We start from the raw sequence: 27986 nt of genomic DNA on the forward strand, positions 1-27986 counted from the left end.
ACTTTACTGGAATGCTTGAAGGTGTAGTCCAGTCTTTCAATTTAGGAAAATTTACCATTTACTTTAACAAATGGCAGCAACTGTATAAGAAATAGCAAAGGAAATATGATTCATCAAATGTTAGGAAATGCATCAATTTCACTGTTGCCCGAAAAAACCAAAAAACCCTAGCACATGTTGGAAGCTGTGTATTTTATAGCATGGACATTTCATTTTTAGATGCAAAAATGTTCTAGTACAAAGGATACAGAAGATGCAGTCAATGGTTACAGAAAAATTTGCTAGTTTGTTACATAGAAATTAGTAACCTTGAAAACTGTAACACAGCTTTCTTCACACTCTACATATGTAAATGCCTTCTCAGTTTTGCTAGTAGACATGATACTTCCATGTTTGTATTTATTCACATTATTAAAATTAAGCATACAAGAAAAAATAGAATGTATCAATGAATTGGTAATTCTGACCATTAATCAACAACATAGGGTGATGTTCAGCCTCTAGGTTTTAACTGCACCTTTGGGAGGTGCTAATCTCCAAATTAGTTTTACTTGCACAGTTCTATAGTTCTATAACAACTATATTTAGCCCTTATTCTAGTGTTCACAGATAAAAAAAAAAAAGCAGAGTTGTCCATTCTTGACAAAGAGCTACAATGTCTTAAGGATAAAGGATACTATAGATTCTGCATATAAACAACAATAAATGCCAGTTGTATCTCAGTAATCCTTGTAATTATTAATTTTAGAGTGACATTTTTCTTTAGAGACACCTCAAAGGAAAAAATTAGCTATTTAACAGTGAATGAAGATAGAATAAACATGTTTGTACTAATAATTACTAATGATTAAGTGTGTGTAAAGAGACCTTGAGCTGCTTCCCTATGAACACAAATTTACCTAAATAGGGTGGATTGAGACACATTCTTCTGTGCCGTAAATCATGAAAAAGCAGGCTATAAAAAGGGGGGGGGGGGTGTTCAGTTTTTTTATTCAGAGGTATTAGTAAATGGTAATGTATAAATTTGCCAAGTTGAGATTAAAACATACATTATACTGAATAGCCAAGTTATGTAACAGAGTACCACTATTGTAAGACTATGCAGTGTCTTATATATGTTACATTATATACTTACGTAACTCTACAAGACCATGTATATCACCTGAGAATATTTTAAAACTAACATGGAACAAGGCAAAGAGTAACAATTTCATTTTGTGACTAGAAGAGAACAAAACCTTTAAAGCACTTTTGTGAAACAGAACTGTGTCTAAATTATGTTTCTCAGTTTAAAAAACAGGTTTTCCATTCAGCTCTGGGGCGTGTCTGTGTGCATTTCTTCATGGAGGAGACCCAAGGTATTTACCATGGATCTCCCAAAATGTACCCATGAAAAACAATTAATGTTAAATTTTCAGTGCCATGAAATATCTCAATTAAATCTCATGTAGAATTAAGCAGTTATTGACCAATCTGAGTACACTCAATATTTCTTATGTCAGTACCAATGTTTTCTTGGTTTGATTCTGGTAAAATAAAAAACTGACACTGGCAAATATATAGACTGTATCCAAGGCACTTATAATTAAGGAATTTTACCAGTTTTTAGTGTAGAAATCAATTTGATAAATGTGTAGATGATTCTAATACTCAGGTCTTTAGCTAAAATAATTTTACCTGCTCATAATAGTACCTACAATGAACTAGGTACTGTACAAATACAGAAGATATGAGGCCTTACTTGGAGACCTTCATGTAAAGCTAGGAAAACTATACCATTACACAATTCCAGTGAAAAGATTTGCATATAAATTCATATTGTTAAAAAATGTTCCCTGAACTCCATTGTGAATTTTAGCCATTTCTGTACATCAGGCCCTATTACCTATGCTAAGAGGGCAGCAGTCACCTGTCTGTAAGCTGAGCTACATGTTCTGATAGTTCTTTTTTGTTTATAATAAACCTCTATTTCCTTAGACTGCACAAGAATGGAATATACTGACAATATTACAAATAATAAATAGTCATAGCAATGAAAGTGACACTTTCTTAAGGGGGTTTTCACTTGATAATATGTATGACAGCATACAAGTTTCTATATTTCTTCTTTTAAGCGTGATCACCAAGGCTGACCCCAAGGCTGCTAACGCTGGGTAAGCCAAGAGACACACAAAATGATTCCTCTCTGAGAAAATGTGGTGAGCATGGCACCATGAACAGGTCCACTTGCTAGCTCATCTTTCACCAATTCTTTAACCCATTGCCAAAATAAATATAACAAATCAAATTTCAAGTGACTTATAACAAAATTAAAGATATTTTAAATTACAAGCTTGTCCCTAATCCAAAATATACAACAATGACCATGTGAAACAATGAGAAACCTTAACAACATGTAAAGGACACTTAGAAAAAAATAACTTCCAAAAATACTCTTACAAAGTATTAAACACTTAGAACTCCTGACAGTGAAACTTAAAGGTTAGAGACTTCAAATGGTGTCCTATGTATATACGTAGTAGAGCAGCTCATAGAGTAGACTAACATGGCTTAAATTACTTACTTACAACTATGTTCAGTGCAATTCAAATTGAGATTGAGTCACATAGAATACATCTGAGAACTTGCATAAAAATTCCCCTCTCTGGTAATGCAGTGGTTTTGAGTTATGTGGACTAAGATTATACGGACTAGGATAGATTCATTTGAAAACTGAAACCTACTCCCATCTCTCTGAAGGCTTCCCTCTGACTGTACACAGTGGGATAACAGTAAAGGGTATTGCTAACTGGTTGCTGATCAGTGCTTGCCCTGTAACTTCTAGGACTGTGTCTTTTTTAATAAGACATACATTATATGTAGATGCTTTCTGAAATACACTGCAAAAGGATCCTAAATTATTTTGGCAATTGTTTGTGTTTGCCATATCTTTTTATATTGCAGATGAAAAGGAAGAAGGCATTTCTGTTTACAGAGTGGCATTGTGCTTTAATTTGCTTTAGAACAGATATTTTCTGCTTCTTCTAAGTGTGATCACTTTTGTTTTCTTCAGTCAGGGCTAATGTTTCTGATCCAAATCTGCTACTTAACCTTATGTAAAAGGTACACTTTTACCACCCTTCTAATGAAGAGACAGTCTGTCCTTCTTCTTCTGAGCTGGCCACTGCTAATAAATCCATCCAATTTATGATTCAAAAAGTTCAGAACTGTTTAATTTTTCTTCTTCATACAGCAAAATATTTTCCATGAGCTTCTTTTTTTGATCATTTATCTTTATTTTCCAAGATGTCTCTCTGGCTGATGCTGAAAAATAAAAAAGCCCAAATATTGAGAAAAAAAATCTATCATCTTAAGAATGGATGATAATTTTAAATTTAAAAAAACCCAAACAAACCAAAAACCCAAAACTGGCTTAGGAAAAACAACTGATAGAAAACCAGGACACATTTTGTAGATTTATTGGTAAAATCATAACCAAGGAGAAAAGATTTACTGCAATGTGTTTAGAAGTAGGAAGAAGAACCTAAGCAATTCTGGAGAAGAGTATTTTGTCCCTACTATTATAATACTAGAGCACTTTTACAAAGACTTTGGTTATCATAACAGAAGCATGGGCAGATTTGCCAAAACAGCTTGAAGATCATGTGTGTTTGAATGTTCTGCATGCACCCTTCAGATTTATCTAGATTTACCTTGTGAAGAACATGAAGAGTCAAGGTCTGCATTTTTTTGTTCAAAGGTGCTCTGTGCAGTAGACTCTGTTTCCAAGACATCATCACTTTTGGTGCATGCTGCATTTCTTTCCTGGAGTCCAATTGCAGGTTTTTCCTGCTTGATCCTGTCATCAGAGGCTGCTATATTTTCTGAATTGTTACAGCTGTTGCTAGATAGGTCATCTGTAGATCCTTCTGAAGGATTCCATATAAAACTACTTGATTCATCTGATTCACAAGGGACCCTTGACATTTGTCCGCAGTAAATGTCAGGTGACACAACTCCTATTAAAGGTGTGCATGGATTGGCACTTGTCAGGATTACTGGCTGCATGCTGTCCTCTTTATTCTCCCCTGCAGAAGGCACATCCATGCTGAGACTAGTTGTCTCATCATCAGTTTCTTCTGGAGTGTTCATGGACAATCCAGAAGTGCTGCCTCCACAGATGTAATGCTCTCTTAATTTATTTTCAGCTATTTCCATAATTTCAAGCACCTGTTTTTAACAACAAAATCTGTGAATGCAGAATAATTCCTGTACCCCTGCTTACACATATTCTCCTATGTCAACACTCTCAAAAATAAGCAAGGCATGAATGTTGTAGCTTCAGACCTTGCTGTCAGGAAGACTTGGTCATGTATTTAAAATATTACCTTTGCTATGTTAGAATTCTTCTTTCTCAGGCAAAGGCAGATGGCTGAGGCGAAATCAATAGCAACCTCTTCCAGCAAGTGTCCTGCTTTCCTGTCTAGGTATTTACAGCATATTTCCTTGGCAGCTAGCTTTTCAAAGTTTTTTACTTTGGAGTATGAGCTTTCTTTCGCTATTTGAATTTCATCAGCAATCATATCTTTCTATTCAAAGAAAAGAGATACATTAGTGAAGGGAAAATTAACACAAACATTTATTTCTATCTGAATCACTGAGAATATGAATCTTGCTATATATTATTTGTTATTGCTCCTTAATGGCTGGTTTACAGACCTAAAAGCTTTAAGAATCTCCATTCATGCAACTGACAGAAATGTTTGTTTTCACAGGAGAGAAAAGGCCAAAGGTTTTCTCTGCATGTGTCTAATGTCAAATTCACTATAGCAGACCCAGCTCTTCTAGGCTTATGACCATTTATAGGAATGAAAAATAATCAACACTGTATAAAGCAGCATTCTTGCACAGGACTTTTCAAACATTTCTTAAAGAAATCAGAAACCTAGGATCCTTTATTTTCGGAACCTATTTGAACATTGCTGAATTGCTTGGAAATAGTAAGAAAGAATACTATCGTTTTCCCCTCAAAGGCTTCAACAAGATGGCAAATCAGAAGAAGCGTATCCCATAGAAGGAATATAAGGTGGAGTTTGTTTCATGAAGATGGTTGTTAATGGCATTCAGTGAGCCTGGCCAGTTCTGGTTGCTTGTGAAAGTAGTTTGTGTAGTTCTAATCACAGCTTGGGCAAATTGGCCACAATATGAATTCCAGACACTACTGCAATACGCCAATGCCTGATAAACACGATGATGAGCAACTGCAGTTGCCGCCTACCCAGGTTTCCCCATTCAGTTTGGCTCATAAGACCTCTTTCTGGCACATAAAAAGCATGCAGCAGCATTTCAGTACAAAGCCTTGTCTCAAATAAGCTTGTATTTAAACACCAGTTATTCTGGAATATCTCCTAACATCATCGGGCCAGCACTCATGAGTGTGGTATGTGAAATGGGAATATATATTCTGCCTTCTGCCTAAAGGCAGGTAGGCTGTTGATGTTAATGGAACTAGGATATAGCTTCTAAACATCCCTTCTTCAGGATGTGTACAGCAGACTGCAAATAACAAACTGTATTATATAAAATGAAAATTAATTTTCTGACAGCAACCCCATTCACTCATGTTTGTATTCATTATTCCTGCTTTTTCTTACCAGATAAATAGGGTGTCTTCCTTCATCCAGTGCCTTAATCCCTGTCAGTATCTCTGCTAAGACCTAGGAAATACATTTGAAAGGTAATACAATTTGTTCAGAATTAATTCTATTTTTAAAAACAAGTTTTGTAACTAAAGAAAAATTGAACTGCCAGGGCATTTTGAAATTCTATTTTTATTTCAGATGGCTTAACAATGCCAGATCTGGGCAATCTTTATGACACTTTTGATCTACCTCCAGAGCCAAGTCCAAATTTTATAGTTAGGTACAATAGATACTGTTGAAACAAAGGATGAGAAGAAAGTCATTCTAAATCTGGATAAGAAATCACACTGAACAGGGTAACTTTCTATTTAAATGGAAACACCTGGAGACAGCTGACATCATAAATTATCAATTATTTTAGTTGAAATTCCAAATTAACAGGTGATATTTGTAGCAGTTCATGTGGCAAATCTGCAAGATTTCGAAGAACCTAACTGCAGTCTTTCTGCTACAATCAGCAGTAACAATTTTTTTGCAACAAGAAACAATTTTGTTTCTGTTGTTCAAAAGATTCTCACCTCACTTTGCCACAAACTGAAGCATATTTGGAGTGTGAACATAATTAAAAACAGGATTTCAACACATTATATAGTCAGCAACTATGATATGAAATTGCCAGCAAAACAACTGTATGAGGCCCAAGCTATTATATCCAATTTCCTGTCTAGAAGCACCAAAGAATGCAACAGAACATGGAAAAAAGGCAACATACCACACCGCAGCCGAATATGTCAACTTTTTCTGTGAACTGCCCATGTCTGATAAAATCTTCTGGCAAATAAGTAAGAGAAGCTTGGAGGACTTTGGTTTTCATCATAGCATATTCTGATTTTTTATCAACAGAATACAATCGCAGACCTGAATGTCCAAGCTTTGGTGTAAAGTTTTCATCCAACAAGACATTTGAGCTGTGATAAAGGAAGACAAATAACAATACCGGTCAAATAATTACTTTAACTTGAGGTAAAGAATTACAGTTTTATACTTTTAAAGTTAAGCGCTGAAAGTTTGCAGCATTTGGCCTGCTGTGTATGAATGAGAGGATAAAGAATGGTAGAAAGGGAGAGGGGGGAAAAACAAGCACTCCAGAAATTACTTCAAAAGAGTATACTTCTATCATTTAGAAAAGAGAGACAGATTCAACATAAAACAGTAAATGCCTTACAGAACGAGAAACAGCCAAAAGATACTGCAAACAGATTTCAAAACTGCATAAGCTTTCAGCCATTATTGTTAAAGAAATCCTGGAATGAACAGGTGACCGAGGAAATGCTAATATGCCAAACCCCTCACCTTTTGATATTCCCATGAAGAATTCCAAAATTATGTAAATACTCTACAGCTCGGATGAGTCCTATAGAAATGCTAATGCGCATCTCCCAGGCCAGTGGAACAGAATCATCCTGCAAGGAAGTGAGGAAAAAAATTTGTATTTTATAAAATAAAAAAACTGTAAGACATTAGTAGTTTTGAAAACCAAAGACTTAGTTTTAGTCCCAGTCAAAAATCCTGCTGACCTAAATCAAAAGTTTGGTCCAAGGCAGAAACTGATGATTTCTAGGCCAAGGAAGGCACCTATTCTTATATATTGTGCTGCACGTTTTGCCTGCCATCGGACACAGTGAGATAAGGCTACTGCAAGGATCATGCTTGTACAAATCACCAAGTACTGGCCATTATTGAGGCATAGCGCTGGTTTTGACGGATGGCTTCTTTTCTGATGTTTCTCTGCCCTATGATCTCCTCTGCAAACGCTCTTTCAGTAGGTGTGAACACTTCAAACTATTCCCTCTTAAGCCCTCGTAAAACTTTATAGCACATTATGCCAATGAATATGATGACAGATTCTACAGAAACATATTCCCAAATCCAGTGAAATATTACAATATGAATAGACACATTTTGCAGATTCTTTATTACTTTAAAAATCTAAAGGCTGCACAGCAGAAACTTCCTGTTGACCTGATCTACTTTGCAGTAGAAAAACTGCAGAAGAGCTGCAGCCTTTGTACTACTTGCAGTAGAGATGTTTGGGCACTTTTTTTTTTTTTTTTGGCTGTTCCTCAGAATTCAAAGAGATGCATACAATAACAGGACAGGACAGGACTTGTAACCACAGATAGCTAACAGACCCAGATCATTTGCTTACTTGACACTGAAGTTTGTTTTGTAGTGATCCATTAGGCAGGTATGGATATATCAGACAGTGCAATCCGGTTTCTACTGAGAAACCCAGCAGCTGCAAAATGTTGACATGACAACACCTGCAGGCACAGATCAACAATAATTTGCAAATGAAATCAGAGCAGCACAGAAAAATACATTCCTGAGCTGGAATAAATTCCTAAATTCAAGGCAACTGGGAATTGTGTCCTGCAGCTGCAAGCACAGAATGGCCCTGAGCAGAACTGCAGAAGGCTAACTAACCCAGCAGCAAAGAGAGAGATCATTATAGCAAAGCCCGGTTCTGAGCAGGTAGGAGGGGTACAAAGATCCACAAGGCACCGCTCCCTCACCACCTCCAGGACTGGCAGAGCTCAGCAGGGACCTGCAGCAGCACTGGGAGGCATGCTGTTTCCCCAAGTCTCCTGCAAAGGCAGTGCATAACCCCGCTGTCCCCAGAACAGCACAGTGCCTGGGAGACAGACACATGAGTCTTAAAGGAAACACATGGGCAACAGGCCACATGCAGGACATGCACAGGCTGCATTTGAAAGCCAACCACTTACCGAAAGCAAATCTGTACTTCTGTATGAAAGAATCTTTGGGTGGAATTTGGGCTTGTGCATTCCATCTGAAAAATTAAAACATGCAATAGAATGTCAATAGTAATTATTAAGATGTTGCATTTATACAGATCTTTTAGCCTCTAGATGACAAGCTACTTTAGAAAATAGGCAAGTATCACTGGTGGCAGCTTTGTGTCAAAGGCAACAATTAATTGAAAATTAGAACAGAACAGTGTAAAGACACCTCTGATCCAATCATCAGTGCAGGTAGCTACATTGCAGGCTACTCCCGTGGACAGAGTTAATAAAACCACTCACATGAGTAAAATATCTCTCATACATGTTTGCTGAATCTAGGTTTACTTACTTTACATAATTTCCTTTTTACCTCTCTTGTGTAGCTCTTCTGATCCCTTGCCCACACAATATTAAGCAACAGCTGCTAATGTTCAAGAAAGACTAATAACATACCCCTTCAAAGAAAAAGAAAAGGTGGAGTACTTGCCTCTTTCAGTCTTTTAATGACATACACTATGTTGTTTCTCTGACCTTTGTAGACATCCGCAAAAGTACCTTCACAAATTCTGCTGTTGTCACTGAAGCCATTTGTAGCATTAGTAACTTCCCTCTGGGTCCACAAAAGGCTCCCGCTGGGGAGATCAGTCATTGTCTCCTGCTGAGGCATAGAAGAGCTGCAAGGCTACACATTTGTAGAAGAAGCAAGTTTATCTCATGAAAATTCATATGCTTTTTCCTTCTTTCAGGTGTCATATTTTCTCTTCCATGATTTGAGCAATCACTGTGATTACTGAAACAAACTGTGAAAGGTACTGTGCAATCACTTATTAGGGCTTCCTTTTGTAATACCTGTCTTGATGTGTTTTGCCAGTGTATAATTTTTGCATAGTAGAAGAGACTTGAAAACAGCTACCAATTTGCATTTCCACCTTTCCCAGAAAACAGACTTAGTTTTGTTTAAAAGTCCATATATTTATTTGAAGTGATGTTAGTTTAAGTTACAAAAAATATTAACCTTTATGGCCTGGGCATATATTAAGAAACAGTTGGATCAGAAAGTAGGGTCCCTCATAATGTATTTATGTTCCGGTAGGAACTTCGCATCTACTTCTGAAGCATCTGGTGTCAGTTGCACAATAATTCGTTGCTTCCAGTGTGGCAAGTTCTAATGCCAATTGTTATTACAGTTCCACTGTAGCCTAATCATGCAGCTTTCACAACCTGAATGTGCTCCAGACTTGAAAAAACAAAACATTAACTCCCTCTCAAGAAACGCTGAAACTGCTGCATTCTTTGTAGCAGTCTTCTCATCTGGGTGGTACTCTTGAACCATGTTATTTTGGAAGAGTTTAAAGTCTTAAAACAAAATCTTCTTTAAAAAAACTCAAACAAAATAAACCAAGGAAAACAGGCCAAGACAGAACTGTGATGGGGCCAGAGTGTGCACGTGGATCTGGGAAACACTCTGAGAACCCACAGGACAGATCTAGCTAGACTTGAGAGCTATAGGGAGGAAGGAAGAGGAGACTCTGTGCTGAAATCATTAGGAACATGAGAAAAACTTTTCACCATGAGATGGTTAAGCACTGGAACAGGGGCTCAGAGAGGGGATGGAACCTTCATCCTTGCAGATTTTCAACTGTCAGCTGTACAAGACTCTGGGCAACCTGACTTAAATTTGATACTAGCCCAGTTTTGAGGAGAAACCACCTTTTCAGTATAAAATTAAACTAAAAGTAGTATGCCATTCTGACTAGTCAGTGGTATATTTTGCACTGTCCTATGATCATACCAGAAGTGTTAAGTCCACTGTAAAATCTAGACTGGAAATTCCTTCAAAATTAATTGCTATTTGTGGGCATGTTATCCATGCTGAGCTATGCAGTATGCAATATTGTTATTTTTTTCCCTCACTGGTCCTTCACTGTCAAAAAAAGTGATGTAAACTGTAAGTAATCTAATTGAAGCATTAGTATTATATTCAGTCTGAACAAATTGTAATCAAGCCCCACTTTTTCATTAGATCTGTATTTTATACAAGTAGAGGGATAAACTTTAACTGAAAAACCACAGAATGTCATAAAGACAATTTTCATTGTTATAATCAATGAGTACTAAAGGGATTTACCTTCACACTTGATGAGACAGGAGGATTTGACTGTAAGGATTTCAAAAGGTGTCTTGGGGGAGGTGGTGGAGAAGGGAGTGAATACAAGGCTCCTTCAGAAACAGCACCTGAAATTGAAATAACAGCATTGAAAATACACCTTATTTTTGTCATACCACAGCCTGTGACTAATTATGAAGGTCTGGGGTATTTTGTTGAATTTCCTAACCAGGGATAATCTGTGACAAGTTGTCAAAATGTGAAATACTGTGTGAAGATAGGGAGCTACTTTCCTGGTTCCTCTTTGCAAGATGATTATGCAGATCTCTCTAGTCCTGGCTCAAGGACATAGAGCTCCCTATGTCCATACTGTTGGTCAGATGCTCTCCTCATTATGTCCTGTGGTTCTGCTCCCTCCCTTTCCCAGGCAGAGGGACCTGCTGACCTGTGCACAGCTCTCTTCTGGCCTGCATTTATTTTGCATGGAGAGAGACATGGGGCAGGAAATGTATGCACTGATCTAGTCTTAGTATGGAGCGAGGATGGGACCAGCGTGTTCACAGAGATCTGGGAAATGTCTTGAGATCCCACAGGATAGATATAGCCAGCATCTCTCAAGGCCAAGAGAGCTATAGGAAGGAGGAACAGGAGGCCATGGGCTAAGGTTAGAAACAAACAGGTCAGGAGACAGCAGTGCTAGGAAAAAGGCAAATGTTCAAATGTGACTATTCTGAAGAGCAATATATTCATTATAATATACTGAAAGCGAAAGGGAAGCAATCTTGTCTATATGGTCATTTCAATGTTAGAGCAAATTCAAAATCTATTACTGTACTTACTACCTGCTGGTGATACTCCCAGATATGAAGAGTCTGGTGATGGCAACAGACTTATCTCATTTTCTCTCTCTCTCTTTTTGTTTTCTGTGGGAGTTAAAGATACATTCTCCTGTTTAGGCGGCTCTACCAGCTCTGCTTTTTCAGAGTTGGTAATATTAGAGGCTGATGTCCCTTCAAAAGAGAACAAAGGAAAGGCGAAGATTACCAGGGAAAATAGATACTGACTCCCATCAGTTATCAGGAAACAATCCTAGTCAGAAAAACAGACTGTAAATTAACATGAACATTAAAATGAAGATTCAAGCAATTTATTGTTAAATTGCTGGAATACTATTGGTATCTAAATTCAGACCATATTCATGACATTAACTACTACTGAAAATTAAGAAGTGACAGCTTCACATAAATACCAGTGATGACTATGCAAAAGATACATAGTCTCTTACAATAAGAAATTAATAATAATAATAGTGTATTTATTTTGTCATTTTCCATACAGCATCCTTCAGCCAATGATCTCAAATCACAAATATCTCCCAGCCTAAAGAAGGCATCTAGTTCTTTGTTAATTGTCATGGGATTGGGAGGAAGTTTGACAGAGTTGTATTGGTTTTAATCAGTTAAATATTTTAGGACTATTTTCAGTTGTGTGGTTTTAGTGTCATGACCATGCTCATTCCCAGAAAACACCTTCCTATATAGAACTACTTCCAATAATCATACTTTTACTTATGAACAGAAAGAAACAAACTGGAGACAATCTAGGGAAAACATAAAAATGGTCAAAGGTCAAGACTTACTGATATATAAGGAAAAATTAAAGGCCGAATTATTGATTCATTACAGCTCTCAAAGATTCTGTGTTGTATACAGCTTGGCAAAATCTCAGAATCAGGCCTGAAAAAGTAACTCGAATTCTGGTTAAAAGAAATACAAAGACGCTTCCAGCGTACACGGACTTGAAAAATATGTACATCTTAGAGGGAATTATTATAATTAGATTAGGCTACAGTTAGGGTGGGGAAAAAAATAAAGTAAAAAAATTCAAGATACTGTGATATACAAAGCTGTCAAAATCTCCTGAAGAAGCAGCTGAATTCTTATCTATTAATACATTTAAAACTGAGGTTGAAAAGGAGATTGGAAATGCCCAGTGTGCACTAGGGGTGATATAAGGACTTTCTACTGCCTAATAACAACATTTTCCTGGATGTAGTTCTAAACTTTTGTCTCTACCTGGCAGCTTTAATCAGCAATAGTTTTAGCATTTTCTTAAAAATCAAAATTGACATTTTATTTTTATATAAAAGAAAATAAGCACGAGTATTAATACAAGGGGGCTTTTGTCATGCTGTTTTGTCAGCTTTGTATCTTAAGCATGGTGGTGATCTTGGGATCAAAAGCTGCAGGCCTCTGTTTGCATTTGAAATCAGATAATAGCTTTGTGGGGTTTTTTTGTACAAACAAAGCATTGGGAGTATCTGCAACAAGCAGGAAGCACTATGTTTCATTTATAATCTATGCTCCTTACGATAAACCAAGATTCAGCAGAACTGTGTAAGAGACAACAAGCTATGACAGTTTCAGCATACTAAAGGTTGAAGAGTAGGAGTATATGAAAGCAATAACAGTAGAAGTGGGCATGTTCATGTCAGGCAGGTTTTTTCCTTTGACCTCTACTTGGGGTTTGTACCCATAGGTTTGTCACCTATGAATGCAGGTTTGAATGAAACTAGGTTTTCAAACTAAAACTCAGAAAAACCAGGTATGTTTCTTTGTTAGTGTGTCAGAATGCTATGAAATCCCAAATTTTACAGGTTTTTGAAATCATCTACGAAACAGTCTGCAGGCCTTTAGTCAAAAGTGACAGTCCCTGTATTCTGCAGTTGCTGGTTTTTCCCTCCTGTACTTTAACCTAGAAGTCTCTACAATTAGAATCACTTCCCTCTTTCAACATATTTTTCAGGGTTTTTAATGAATTTTGCAACTTCCTGCACATCAAAAACATGTCACTGCTGAAACTAAAGAACTGACATTAAAACAAAAAAACCACCACCAACAACAAAAAAAATCATTATTATGGACATCTGGAAGTAGGACTAGAGTAGTGCAAGAAATTATTGAAGGGAGGTAGAATTCTCCTGGAAGTAATCTGCCAGCAAAACATCTACCCATGTGTTGCATCTGATTGCTTTAAATCAGAATGAATAGCATTACGGTGATGTAAGGACCACTTAGTTTTCTAAAGTGCCCAATAGAACTAGCAGTGTATTCTCTGTATCTCCCCAAGAAGAATCACCCGAGTTAAGCATATTCAGATATAGATAAAAAAGCAGAAATAGAGGGTAAAGACTTCAAAGATTTGTCTAAACCTAGAAAGATCCTGCTAGAAATCACTTCTGCTTATGACTGAGCACACAGTGGAATGCGCATATTGAGTTAATTCTAGAAAACATTAACTACTTCCACATGGCAGAACAACAAAATAATCCAGACTTTCTGCCACTTAAATTAATATAAAGCTTTGTTATGGACTTCAATATAAAAGACTATTATAAGTTTTTTTAAAAAGATCATTTCATTGTAGTTTTATAATTTATTGCATTTGAATTGATCTGGGACAAAAAATAATATTGATCATGCAAAAACGTAACTAAAAAATGATGACTCCACAGGATTTGTCTCTTCCTTCCTCTTTTAAACCCTCTTTATCTAGCCTTCACGTTGCTTTACAGAATTCAGAGTCAAAACCAAAGTCACTTCTAACTCCTTATGAAGCCCTTCATGGAACAGTCCAGTATTGTAGTTCACCCATTGTCACAAAGGAACTCAGAGAAACAAAGGTATGTTAGATATATTACATCAATCCAGTGTCTTAATGAGCAGAATTGAGTATGTCCATTTCTTGCCATGATCTCTTAATACTTACTTTCCCTATTTACTACCTAGCCCGCAGAAATCATGATAAGACCCCTGTTTACTTGCACTGGCCAACTACAGTTTTTAGAAACCAAGCTTTTCCTTAGAAATCACAAAAGTGTACTCCTCCAGCCTGGAGGAAGTTGATTGGATTTTATTTTTAACAAGGGGAAAACCCTCAGTTTTTGCAGCTTGTGGCAAGTGAAGCCCCAAAAATCTCAGACATGTTTTTGAGAGAGCTCAAAAAAAAAAAAAAAAAGGTAAATCACAGAAGCACAAGAGAAAGCAGGTAATCCCCTCTTGTCCCAGAGGCTGAAGTCAGGCGCATATTGCGCAAGCTACAGTGATATTTATATACTGCTTAAAACCAGTTGGACAAACGGAGGGATGATGAATGTTTCTGTGCAGTGATGAGGACTATTTTTGTCTGTGTTGTATCTTTATTTTTAATGGTGATGTTGCTGGAAGCTGCTCTTGGCTTGAAAGCCCGATTCTTTGCATTTTGCATAATCAGAGACAAATCTTACTTGGTTCTTGTGTAAGCAGTCTTGTTAGGGGCTTTAAAATGCCACCTCTCAGGATTTGATCCAGTGTGATATTCTGGCCTTTGCACAAAGGACCAGGCCTAATGATCAGAGATCCTCTGTGCAGCCTCTGGGTTTCCAGGGGGTTGTTTTACAGAATGTGCTATACATCAGCTTGAATCCTACAATGTTGTGGTTTGCAAGCAATAGCTCTCTGAAATTAAATACATGAAGCTTCTCTTGGAGTGATTCACCACTGCAATGTGCTGAACTAATCTCAGTTTGAAATCTACTCATGGTCTTGTTTTAAAGGCCTGTAATTACAAGAAGAGAAAACCCTCTACTTTGGGGTAAAAGCAGCAGCATCTCAGTTGTTACAACAAATAATTTTTCTAAGCTCTCTGAACTCAGCTTCTGCAAAAATGGCAAAATTAACCCACATGGGAAAGAAATGGCATTGTACCTAGCTGAACAAAATCAGCCTTTTCCATGACAGATAAAAATTACATTGAAAATTGTTGCTGCTATTATGTAGTGGTAAAAACATTCAGTAATTTTTGAATTTCAGTTTTTATGTTTCTCGGAGGGAGAATGCAGGTGGTTTGTTTTTTTTTTTTTTATTAAATCACAATGTATAAAGCCAGATTACAGAAAAGTCAATGAACTCTGTAAAGGAAAAAAAGCCAGCCATAAACAAAGGTAAGCCCCAGAATGCGTTCTGACAGGGAAAGAAGGCAAGGACTGTAACTAATGAGAGTTTAAGGTGTGGTAGGTTATCCTGTGTTATATAAGAGCACTCAGAAACTCTCCTGTATGGACTAGGAATCAGCTGTGTTAAATACTGAACAGAGCAAAAGTGTCACCACATCATGGAAGCCACCCTCTACTCCAGAGTATCCATAAAATTACCATTATCAGGGAGCCAGGCTTATTACATTGGTGATATCCAGATCAGATTTATTCAATGTATAGATTAAAAAATAAAAAATAAATCAAGATTTTGTTTTCCATCCTGTCCACTAGACTGGACCCTCAAAGTCACGGTCACTGTGACTAAGTTAACACTTGCATTACTGATACACAAATTAAAACAGATTCAAGTTCGCTTTCCTGGAGCTTGCTTTGCTTCGCTGAGGAATGAGGAGTAAGAATTGTTACAGTCTCCTAAATGGAACGCTGTGACTGAATTCAGTCAAAGTGGATCTGCTGAAACAAAAGGCTGCATATGGGTGATGGTAAAATCAGTTATACTGAGCAATGCTCTTGTTAGGCTCTGTGGTTATTGTGTTTGGTGTACTAAGACAGAATTTGCTTGAAGGCTGCTTGTAATATTCCTTTTTTAAAAAAAAGAAAATAGAATTTTAGAATACCATTGTTAAAGATTATTTTCTGCCATACCAAAATGAAGGTTAGAAGTCATGCTAATGCCAGGAAACTACAGAAAAACAGCAGTGCTACACAAAGAAATGCTGTGGCAAGAAACCCATGATGCATTATTGGACTTTCCAAAAGAAAGGCCTCTAGCTGCTGTGCAGCAAATGCCAGCTGCACCTCTGACTGCTGGTCGCCCTGCCCTGTGGAGGCTGGCTGCTGTTTTGCAATAGCCGCTTGTGATGTAACTAAAACCCACCCCTGTCAACAACAGCTTCCCTGTCGCAGGATGTGAGGAGCAGATGGTTCTCCTCCAGATATTTTCCACCTGTGGAAGCGTATGCCCTCAGAAGCTTTGACCGTTTCCCATCTAAACCTGGATAGTACTTCTCCAAGCATTTTTTGCCACATAACAAAAATCTGTGATTTTTCTTTCTAGTAAGTCTGTATGGAGAACTGGCAAAATTCATACAAACATCTGATTTCCAGAGAGTAGATTTTTGGTGGGAATATGTGTGAAAAGGGGAATGTGGTGCACTCAACTTTTTGGGACAACTCAATACAGAAAGACAGTATGTTGTCCAGGGTTCAACAGATTTGGTGGTAGAACTGGATTAAGGTACAATTTGGCTTACAAAAATGGACAGCTGCAATTTAAACGTAATTTTCAATGGAGAAAAATGGAAAGGAAAATTATATTTAAAAGTGTTGTGATTTCTATAAGGCAATGGTTTACCTTAACTAGGCACACTGAGTTCAAATACTAATCTTCCTACCTCAAAAAAGATAAATCTGAAATAGAGCAAACTGAAGATAGGCAAGAACTACATACAAAGAGTTAGAAAAGACTACAGGTGTTTAATTTATGGAGGGATCAAGGAGAACATATGATAGGAATAGAGAAAATATGAAGTGAGATAAAGAAATAGTAATATAGGTAGTCGATAAACTATTTCTCCTTTTCATAACCTTTTTCTTATGGTGCAGGAAAGCAGGCTGCACAGGCAGAACTGATTATATGTTTTTCTACTCTGAGTTTGTTGACAATTAGAGTATAATGACAAATTTTCACAGAGAAACAAGAATGTATGAAAAATTAAAACATTCATAATTCAGCTCTGTTTTGAAACCCTGTCTGATGCATGAAAGTACCACCCCTGGTTCAGACCACAGCAAAACTCTCTTTGGCACCTCTTGAAGCATCTAAGATGGTCACTACAAAGGTGGGATGATGAACTAGAGGGACCAGTGATTCCTCCTCTATGTCACCTCTTCCTTTCCCACCACAAATTTTATTTGAGAGCACAGAAAATCAGAATCGGTGGAGGAAATTTTAGAATTTGAGTATGAGACTCCCAGCAAAAAGTTTCTTTCGCTAGCAAGACAGATTTACTGGGTTGGGTCTGGGTGCTCCAAGAAGCAGCACAGACTCCCTGCGGGAGGAATGGGCAGCTACTCACAGTCCAGAATGACTTGAGCCGCTCGGTAGAGCTGCAGTCCTTGCAGCAGGTCCAGGAGCTGCTGCACCGTCGCCAGTCTCACTCCCCACCACCACATGAGCTCTCTTGTTATGCTGATACCTGTCTTCTCCATGCACTTGATTTTCCGTAGCTCTGTTTGATCAGTTATCACGTAGGAGGCTAGTGGGAGACAACAGATATTTCTGTTTAAAATTAGAAAAAACAAGAAAGTGCAAGCAGGGAAAGCTAAGGTGCAAGACACACTTTGCTTTTTCATTTGCACGCTTTTAAAAGGAAGGCTTGCAATAAATTAGCTATGCGGACATGAAGAAAATTCCTAAAGTAAGATATACCTTTTATTCCTTCGACTATTCTGGAAAAAATGTTGTTCTGTCAGAGACCCCAAAAGACAACCCAGTCACACTTTTCAGTGTATTTTTTTCCCCATAATCTTCCTTCACCTTAATACCTTGTACCAAAGTAAGTTCAGATTAAATTCCCTGGTGTGATTCTCCCAAAATAGGTAACAGAAGTCAATGGTGAGACTGCACTCCTGTCTATGTTACTAAATACCAATATTATGGTAAGCCAAATAGTAACTGAATCATCTGAGTTTTATTTACAGTCAGATAAACTTATCGCTGAAATGCAGCTATATTTTAAGAGCAGGAGGTAGCATGCTAAAGCTGACCCTATATAATTTGTCCCGATTCCTGAATGCGCACAGCATGCTGGTTACCCCTCTGTACTCTTTTTGGCTGGCTTACCAGCACGTAATCCACCTCCCCTTATTTAGCGCCCACTAAATCCAACGCCCCAGGCCACAGTGTCAGTGCTAGTTACAGCACCATGGGCTGGAGGGGGGCGAGGTAAAACAACAAAGGTGTCTAGCAATGCCCCTATATTTGGGATGGGGCTACGTCACAGCTTCCCCAGCCGTCAGCAAAAGGCTTTGCCGGCCCTGGGGAGCCCTCTCTCTGCCTGCTGCAGTCTGCAGGACAGGAGGTGGCAGCCCCAGCTCCTTAGGGCAGAGGGTCGGGGAGAGAAGCCAGGAGGAACCGTGCTGAAACAGCGGTTTGTGACACACAGTTACCTTGTCACTCTGTCCTGGGGTTTTGTGTAAATTCAGCTGTGCTCATTTGTGGTCTCCGGGGGCTGGGGGAGATACCCACCAGGGTGCCTGTCTGACTCAGCCCCTCTCAGCTGACCCACACCTGATGTACTGCTTGATTACCCCGAAGGAGAGAGGCTTGGGGCTGGGGGGTGCGTGTGCGGAAACAAAGATTCCCGAGTTCGCACCTCAGCTGGGTTTAGAAGGACATTAGACATGCAGCTTTACGCATCTGAAGACAGCAGAGACTGAGCCCACCCTAAGTCAGCAAGTTTAACTGTGGTAAGGGTTTACTCAGCAGAGTTGGTGAAGTCTTGAAAGAAATTAAATCATGTGAAATAAAGGAAGGTAGGCCGACTAAGAAAAGATCCAGGTTAGAATTGTTTGGACTGGGATACAGAAAAAAAAGAAAAAAACCCCTCAGGAACTACGTTTTCTATACTTATTAACTGGACACGGCCAGGACCGAGAAAAATAGGGGCAGTAAGTATGTGGGAATACACATGAAGTTAAGGAAGAAAGAAAAAATAGGATATCGAAGCACACGTGAGGGATGTTGTAAAAACAGGCAAGTAGCAGAAGATCAAAGCGCAGAGAGGGGAGCGTGAAATATAGCAAAGAGTGAGGCAAGGGAGCCTGGCTGCCCAGGAGAAGCCAAGGGAACACAGAAGTCTGGAATTCCACCTATTAATCAGAGGTTTTGCTTGATCCCGAAAACAGGCTGGTGCAGGGGAATTCCCTGTCTACAGGGTGTGCTCTTCTGAGCGCTGGGGAACGACCGGGCCAGAGGCCCTGCGTGGGGACAGCTGCCTACCTCGGCCGGACCTCGCACCCTTCCACCACGCGTCCCAAACGCGTGCCCCCATCGCCACCCCATCAGCTCGCCGAGCGCCGTCCCTGCTGCCAGCCCACCCGCCCCGCCGTCCCACCCTCACCGAATCGCATCCAGTCGTAGTCACTCAGGCAGTCCATCTTCTGGCAGAAATCCTCCAGCACCCAGGCAGGCATGCTGTGAATGTACAGGGCCAGGGGGGAGCCCCCCTTCAGGGCTAGGGGCGGCTGCTGCAGGGTCATGGCGTCGCAGTCCCTCTCCGGAGGGTCCTTTGTCCCCACCGTGGCCATCAGCAGCGGCCACGCATGGTGCTCGCCTGGGGCTGGGACGGCGGCTGCAGGCAGCGACGCTCGCCAGCCTCTGCCTCCTCTGCGTGCCACGGAGGGCTGATTTTCTCCCCGAAGCTTCCTCTTCTCGAAGGGGCTGGCCTTGACAGCCTGCTCCCACCCCGGCCGACTTGCTCTTCGCTGGGGAAAGAGCCGAGTGACACAGATGAGCGTTTCTTGCCAGGGCCAGACCACACTCTTCCTGCTCCGACTGACGTCAGGCTCCGGCCCCAAATGCAAATCAGATTTTCCTCTCCATGAACACTTATTGCTCCAGCCCGGTTGCCAAATGACAAGTTTCACGTGATGGAGGCGAAAGATGCTTTCCTGCGCGTTATGTGCAGCTGGTATTGCCGACAGGCTGTGCAAGAGCTGCTTACAGGCAAAGCCAGATGTGTGTAGGTCGGGAACAGTGCCCAGCAGAGCCGTCTCGCCTGCTCTGCCCGGACGTTGGCCACGTCTCCAGGGCAGTCAGCTAGTGGTTTGTTTGCCCACAGGGGTGTAGAGACGTGTGTGTGCGTGCACACGTGTGTGTGTTTAAACAGAGATCCCCCTAAGAGCCACACCAAGCATGCTCCCCACCGTGGAGGGTGCTGTACGACCGGGGATCGAGAAGGCTTCAAAGATCCCACAAGATCTAAGAAAGTAATGTGTGCCAACAAAGAGGGCAGTAAAAAGCAGCGATGCTGCTGTCAGCCTGACTGTTGCCAGGATTTTACAATCATTGCAGCATATAGGATTTCACTTATTATATGTAGTACGGTAGCAGATGCAGGGAGTGAGAAGTAAAAAAAAAAAAAAAATATCAACATTCGTCATACGGTCAGGTCTCACTAGTCAAGGATTAGGTTTAAAATATGTTCTTAAAGTCAACAATTTTTCTAAATTTTTTTGTTTTCCTGGTTTTTGTGTTTAACTCACTTCTGATAAAAATTTATAATTAATTAATTAGTCTGTGTACATGCTACAAATACTTCTGGCAAAATGACCTACTTGGAGAGCCTTATAGCTGTACCTCTGCCATCATGGGACAGTTTGCAATACATAACTGTAACCCATTCCTCTTTCTGTTCTTTTTGTTCATATTCAGCCCTAGGTCTTTTGTATTAATTGCAAACAGTACCTTAAGTTTTGAGAGCTTTTAATTTACTATTTCTTTATAACCCACATATATTTTACAGTACAGCTAACTCTTGTTTTCAGTATCAAACTTTCAAACTTTGGCAGTTTTCTATACTTCTTGCCTCAGAAATCATGAGCCTTTCAAGTACCATTAAAGTAACAATTAATTTCTCACCCCCACTGTAGCAAGGAAAGACTGAAAAATGTGGTATTAATGTAGCTAAAAGGTCAAAAGACAGAAAAAAAACCTGAACAAAAATATCCAAAGTGTATTCTTATTTAAAATACTGCATTTCAAAGATTGCCTTGGGACCTAGCTGTTTTAGCAGTAGTACTATTTCAACAATAACAGTTATATTTATGGGGTTTTGCCCTCTCTTTTCCCTGGTTACTGTCCCTCTGACACATACCTAAATTCTCTGTCACGGAAAGATGATCAGAGCATCTCTGAAAGTCACATAAGACGAGATTGACACTTGTGTGGCGAAGAACTGGATGAAAGCAGGAAGAACAGACACTTCTTTCCCTTGGGTACTGGAAAAAAACCTGTGAAACCTTTTGGACTGTCTGCCTCATGGGAAAATGAGGGGAATGAATGCATCTAACTGTGTATATGGCTTCAGTTCTGCAATAAACATTATACGTAATAAAAGGTTTTACAAGGGAACTAAAATTTACTTTTTCAAATGCAGACTAGAATGATCCTATATATTCCTTTTATTTAGCCTTTGCTTTCAAATAATGAGGTATTAGGCAGGACTCTATACTACTGCATGCTCTCCTTGAGCCCTTAGCACACCAAACGGATGTCAGAATAATTGGTTATTTCTCTGGTATTTTTCACCTTCAGCTGCAACCAGCCACTTCCTGCAGCAGCGCATTCCCACCGGACTGCACTCGGCAGCTGCATCAAGCAGCAACTTTCACTCTAGTCCCGACCTCCCACTCAACTTACTGCTGCTCCCGTGACTGTCAAATGAGATGGTGCTATGACTCCGACTGAAAACTACCCAAATTTTTAATGTAGTTGTCACAAGTAAATGACAACTTTCACTCATTACTAATCTAGCTGAGTAACTAGTAGGAGGCTCCATTTTCCAATGTTCCTGTCTTATGAGTCAGCTGGGGATTTCTCCAGTCTTTTTTTATTCTGACCCAAAGGAGCACTCCAGAACAGAAGAAATACACTTTCTTGCATATGTTAAGCATATCTCCAGAAGTTTACCTATGTATAACATCTGGGTTTGTTGTTTATTTTTTTGTAAACATTTTATCAACAGGAGTTCTTTAATGACTAAAAAATTTCTAGTATAGCATTTATGCACCTGCTTTAACAATTTTAATTGAACAGACTTTTATGTCAGTTACTTCCTTACACCTGTCAGTGCTTTGCACTTTGAATAAATTTTCAAGCCATGGGTTTGGCTGAAGAATGAAACCCAAATGATATCAGAAATATCGAGCTATTGCATTCCAAAGACAATATGTAATCAAATCGTTTTTATGCTAGAATGCCTCTAAGTAAAAAAAAAAAAAAAAAAAAGATACACAGCTGGCCTGATGTTATTACTAAACTAGTCCATAGTAGGGTCTTGTAAGCATTTGATAATTGGACTCTTATGACAAGCCCAGGTAAAGGAAGGTGTTATTTAACATGCTCACAATCACTGCTGTGTGGGTTAAAAAGACAAGACAGAAGCAGAAAGACCAGTAACAGTACTGTCAGATTGCGGTAAGAGGAGTAAATGTAACATCAGATGTGACTCAGTGGACTGTAAAAACAAAACCTTGCAGCTATTTGTGAAAGATGTTTTTAAGTGCTTCTTATCTTAGAGAGGAAGTTGCTAAGTTTCTATACCTGACGTACGGGGGGAAAAAAGGTATTTCTTGATTTGTCAACAGGAAAATCAACACTTAGTATGTGAGAACTAAAATTATCTAAGGAGTTACAGAATTCACATCACAAGGAAATGTATCCACACTGCAAGAAAACATGTGGGAGGAATAGGGGCGGCAGCTGCGGGAACAGGGTTCTGCATCGCATTTTGTATTTGTGTTCAGTCCCTTCCTCTCCCAGACTTCTTGCATAACTTTGGACAACTCAATTTCATGTGCAAAATGGAAACAGAATTTCCTTTGTTACCTTGTATAGGGAAAGTAAAGATTTCAAGCATGGACTGCCTCTTGCTATATATTAAGCAGGAGGCAATCATTATTTTAAAAATAAAATACTTCCTACTCCTTCTTAGTGGCTGTGCAAAGAGTAGTCAGCTACTGTTGGCAGAATTAAATGATAGTATAAAGTTGTGAAGCTAGATCCAAATAATGTACTTTGGTACTAAAAATCAGATGCTACAGTGCCTAACTTTGCGACATCTGCCTGGTGTGGAATCCAAAAGTCCCTATCTGGCTTCTGTTCTGCAAATGAGGCATTTGCTACCTCAGGAGGGGATCAAGAGGAGCTGGCCTGCTGTGCAAGGACAGCATCTGTGCTTAAATGAAATGCTAAAGAACTGAAGCAAGGTTTGCCAAATTCCTGTCCTAGGACTCACACGCCTCAAAGATTCAGGGAAATGCCACCTTCTACCTGGGATTCTGTGGATAAATGCACACAGTCTTCCAAAGAATTAAATGTTTCACTTTTAAAACACAAACTGATGAGTGAAAGGTGGTAGAGACTGTGTAGATATGTGACAGCAGATGACAACACATAGTTGAAGGATGGTCTCTACCCTGACAATTGTTTCTGCATTTTTATGCAATGTAAATTGAACAGTCATTAAGAAACAATCCAACACTCCCTGCTTTGGGCGTACCCTCATCAGTCAGGCTGTCCAGGGACTGATGGATCTTTGGTTCATTTCTACACTGCAACAAACCACCCTCAAGTCAATCTTTGAAAGAGTGGACAGAAATCATCCCTTAGAAAATGGGCTGAACCACAGCAAATTAACACAAAGCATTCTCAACTAATTGTTGTCTATCAGGAGCTGCTTTTGGCTAAGGATTTAAGTTGCCTTGGAATTCAGCAGATGTAACTAAAAGTTAAGCAAAGGCAGGATGCTCCGATGAGTGATGAGATCAGGAGGTAGTTTTCATATGTTTGTTTTTGGCAAGTCACAGATACGCAAGTATGCTTTTCTGTCTGCTAACATGCAGGAATCCAAGGAATCTGATCCATTAGCGGTGATAAACATTGTAGAAGGAAAGTATCACCAACTGGCTGTACATTGGAAGAAGTGACAGACTAATGGAATCAATTTAAATTATCCTAATAAGCAACACAAGAGATCACAGACCCCACATAAATCAGAAATATACAGAATGTTTGTGGTATGTACAGATGTGTTAAACCTAAGACCTAATACCTACTACGTTAAAAGAAAAACTACAGAGTTGAGCAGGCCTGTTTTCTGCAACTGGATGGCAGTACTGCCACGTTAATCCTAACGCACAGCATCACAAGGATGTCAGGAGAGAAACTCCTCCCAGGTACCCGTAGGATCCTGCCTGCAGGGGCACAGTGCAGCACCCTCTAACTCAAGGGCTCCCTAGGAGCTGGGCGACTTACTGATGTCTGCTCCCGAGGCCTGCACAGGCGCACTCTTCTCTGAAAGAGATCTGCAAAAGGTAGTAAAAGCAGAAATCTTCATGTAGCGACGATCACATGCAGACACTGCCTAAAGTTGTGATAACAGTTCAGTGTTAGCCACAACACAGTCCTGCAGCAACAGGGGGCTGAACAGTTTGTAAACTCAATTCAAAAGTACCTGTTACTGATCAACTAGATCAACTTCCAGGAGTACGGCAGGAACACAAACATACAGTCACAAGCGCTGTGAAGTTATTTGACAGAATTAAGAGTAAAAAAGTTAGCATGGATTTACATTTTTATGACAAAGATCAATTCATACACTTCAAATATGTAAGAAAAACAAGTCTACAAAAAGGGGAGACATTTCATACTTACAGAGTACGTTGATATTCTCAGTTTCACAGCTGTGTTTCTTAGAACATAAAACTGGAAAGAAACATATGCCACAGAAATAACCTGCTATAATCTCCTATCAATCCGCTTCTAACATTGAACAGCACTACATTGGTTACTTGGTGGACAATTCACATATCTGCTAAAAACTACGCTGCTTTGAATTACACGTGTACATTCGCACAAATACATTCTAATTGAAGTATGGGGGGAACAGAATATAGGTAAAGAAATGTTTTCTTTGCTTATCTAGCCTGTAATAAAGCATGGATCTGTCTGTGAGCTGGATCTAACAACAGGCCCGTAGGAGCTGATATGGTCTCCTGTCTGCTCCTTAGGAGACACAAGCAGCTTGAGCAGTCCACGCTCCCCAAAAAGGCCTCCCACTACGACCTGAACTATTGCATTGCGATGGGAAAAGGCAGAACTCGGAGCATCTACCTTCTAGGAATGCTACCCGATATGCCTGTACAGGCAGCTGGGGAAGCAGTTGCGGAGGAGAAAGGTGTCCCCAAGCTAGGATCCAGTCTATATGGCTGACTGGGTTGGATCACCTTGAGATCAGTTAGGCAAGAATCCAATCACAAAGGACAAATAAGGCATTCAGGGTATGATCTGCGTAAAAATGTGTCAGCCTCAGAGTTGATATGACATGGGTTTATAAATGCAAAGCCAAGAGGCTGAAAAAACCCCAAGCACTTACACACGTCATCTGTCCACCAATGTAACATTTCAGGTCAGGTCCTCAGAAGGTGGTGATGGAAACCCTTGTGTACACAAACACCCCCCACGCTTTGTGATTCACAGGCAAATCTAGGCTAAGTGTGAGAGAGTGAAATTCCATCGGAAACAAATTACTTAAGCTAAACTGGTGTTGAACTGCCACTTACAATCATTAGAGTCTGGATTAAACTAATCCTTGGTGTAATTTACTTTCTAATACAGAGAACGTTGATCTGTACACATATTCTCCAAAGAGATGACCTGACCTCTTGAAGACCAGAGATGACCTGGTCCATATGCAGTGTTCCAAATAAAACTTCTCTGAGCTTTGCCCGTGCGAGGCCTCTACAGTCATCAGTTTGCAATACGTGTAATGATGAACAGAACTGAACCATTGGGAACCTGACGTACTTCTACGTGCTCTTTAGTCTTTTGGGTCTGACTTACCATTGCAGCAAGTTTTCCACAATTTAACTGAGTTTATGTTTCAGAACTTAAAATACAGACGTTAGTTCTTGGCATGTTTCATGGTGACTATCCCCGCCTGCTTAAACTCAGTGGTTTGCTACTTGAAAAGTCTGGAGTGAGTCGTCATGTTATTCCAGAATTCCGTTTCTCAACGTTCCACTTCTCTCCAGAGAAAGCCGCTGAAGATCCTTCCTAATATCAGGATGATCTTCCAGCTCTTCATATAACGATCGAACAATGTCCAGTTTCCTGTAGTCCATCGGTTTGACCAGACTGCGAACAACCTGGAGACATCTCTCTTTCAGGGTGAACACTGAGGTTAAAAACAAACACACACATACGACCTCGTCACAAGGGCTCTCGTTAGCTGCTGCCTCCATCACAGAGAGCACTTCTCCAAGTACGCAAATACAGAACGTAACGCACGGCGGCGTTACTCAAAACGCGCTAGACTCGCTAGAAAGAGAGGAAAAGGACTTGCCGTGCCCTGTCTGGAGGCACCTTATGAAACCCATCAGAGACATCTTGAAAACGAGAGGTCTGGCAACAGTTCTATTCAACACAACCGCAACGCTCTATCTAGAAACCCTCACCATCTCTTCCTGGTTTTGAGGCAGGTTTTATTACTCGAGCGCTCAATCTCTCTCCAGGTCCTCACGCTGCAGTCCACAGCGATCAAGTACGAAACCTGACGCTTCCCACGGCACATGCGGGCCCGTCTGTTTACCTGGCAGGGTGATGTCTGCTGTGTTCACGTTGGGAGCCGCCACGAACAGCTCCTGCTGGTTGACGAGGAGCCCGTCGTTCGTCCCCGCGTCCCGGAACAGCCAGAGGTGACCTGCGAGAGAGAAAACACGGCGGCGGCGCAGCCGTTACCGCGCTCGTTACCCGGCGGTCTGGCGGGGCAGCGGAAGGAACCCAGCGGTTCGGGGGATGTCACCGAGCAGGGGTGCGGCCAGGGAAGCCAAGCGGGGCCGCCTGCTGGCCTCCGCGGCCGAGCCGCCCTGTCACGGAGGGCGGGCTGCTGCTTCCCGCAGAGCCGCTCGCAGCTGGCCGGGGAGGCCCGGGGGAGGCCCGCCGCCGCCGCCAGCTCGCCCCAGCGGTGCCCGCCGGCAGAAGGCAGGCCGCAGCCCGCCCCCCCGCCGCAGCCCGGCTCCCGCAGACCCACCCCGGTAGCTGTGCATGATCCGCCCGGTGCGCGGCTGCAGGACCGGGTAGCAGCGCGGCCTGCCCTCGAAATCCACCCAGACGGGGAGGACGGAGCGGGGGCTGCGGTTGTTGAAGACCACCTCGGAGAGCTCACGCGTGTTGACGGAGCGCAGGCACGGCCCGCCGCCGCCGTCCTCCGGCCCCGGCCCCGGCGGCGACATCCCCTCACCCGCTCCCCGCCGCGGCGGCCCGGCGACGCGCATGCGCCGGGGGGGGCGGGACCGGGGGCGGGCGGGTAGCCTGGCGCATGCGCGTCGCCGCGCCGTGAGGGGCGATCCGCGGGGCGGCCTTTGGGGCCACCGCGCCGGAGGGCGCGTCCCCGGTTCCCGGCGTTTGAAGGCCCGCCAGCCTTGCGGTCCGCCCTGAGGGCACAGCGCTGGGAAAGATCAGCCTTGTCTGCGTTCCGGCTGGCAAACGGGTCGCCGGGCCGGAGGGCCGAATGCTGGGTTTAGCGGGGGCATGTTGCTCACGGCCCCCGGGCTGCAGCTGGAAAACGCTCGGACGGCCCCGCGGCAGGGACGGTCCCCGCCGGGGATCCCGCCACCCTGCAGGGACAGCC

General features: G+C 41.1%; 2 protein-coding genes across 6 annotated transcripts; both read right to left on the bottom strand.

Annotated features, from left to right (window-relative positions):
* Positions 1-593: 593 nt before the first annotated feature.
* Positions 594-24679, bottom strand: IRAK2 (interleukin 1 receptor associated kinase 2). 5 transcript variants are annotated; one of them, XM_069811756.1, is made up of 13 exons: positions 19695-24679; positions 17649-17828; positions 11378-11545; positions 10557-10663; positions 8916-9083; positions 8411-8475; positions 7831-7945; positions 6975-7084; positions 6394-6589; positions 5634-5696; positions 4368-4568; positions 3693-4209; positions 594-3303 (listed from the first exon to the last, which is right to left on the bottom strand). In XM_069811756.1, exons 1-13 carry the CDS (start codon positions 19879-19881, stop codon positions 3185-3187), a joined length of 2196 nt encoding a protein of 731 aa, XP_069667857.1. In that variant the 5' UTR covers positions 19882-24679; the 3' UTR covers positions 594-3184. The 5 variants fall into 5 exon arrangements, with proteins under 5 accessions (XP_069667857.1, XP_069667853.1, XP_069667855.1 ...); XM_069811752.1 differs by having other exon boundaries at positions 8916-9110; XM_069811754.1 differs by having other exon boundaries at positions 11375-11545.
* A 232-nt stretch (positions 24680-24911) lies between these two features.
* Positions 24912-27653, bottom strand: VHL (von Hippel-Lindau tumor suppressor). The gene is made up of 3 exons (XM_069811757.1): positions 27387-27653; positions 26946-27056; positions 24912-26531 (listed from the first exon to the last, which is right to left on the bottom strand). Exons 1-3 carry the CDS (start codon positions 27628-27630, stop codon positions 26347-26349), a joined length of 540 nt encoding a protein of 179 aa, XP_069667858.1. The 5' UTR covers positions 27631-27653; the 3' UTR covers positions 24912-26346.
* Positions 27654-27986: the final 333 nt, after the last annotated feature.

The sequence above is a fragment of the Haliaeetus albicilla genome, chromosome 24 (genome assembly GCF_947461875.1).
Source record: "Haliaeetus albicilla chromosome 24, bHalAlb1.1, whole genome shotgun sequence".
Classification (NCBI taxonomy): domain Eukaryota; kingdom Metazoa; phylum Chordata; class Aves; order Accipitriformes; family Accipitridae; genus Haliaeetus; species Haliaeetus albicilla.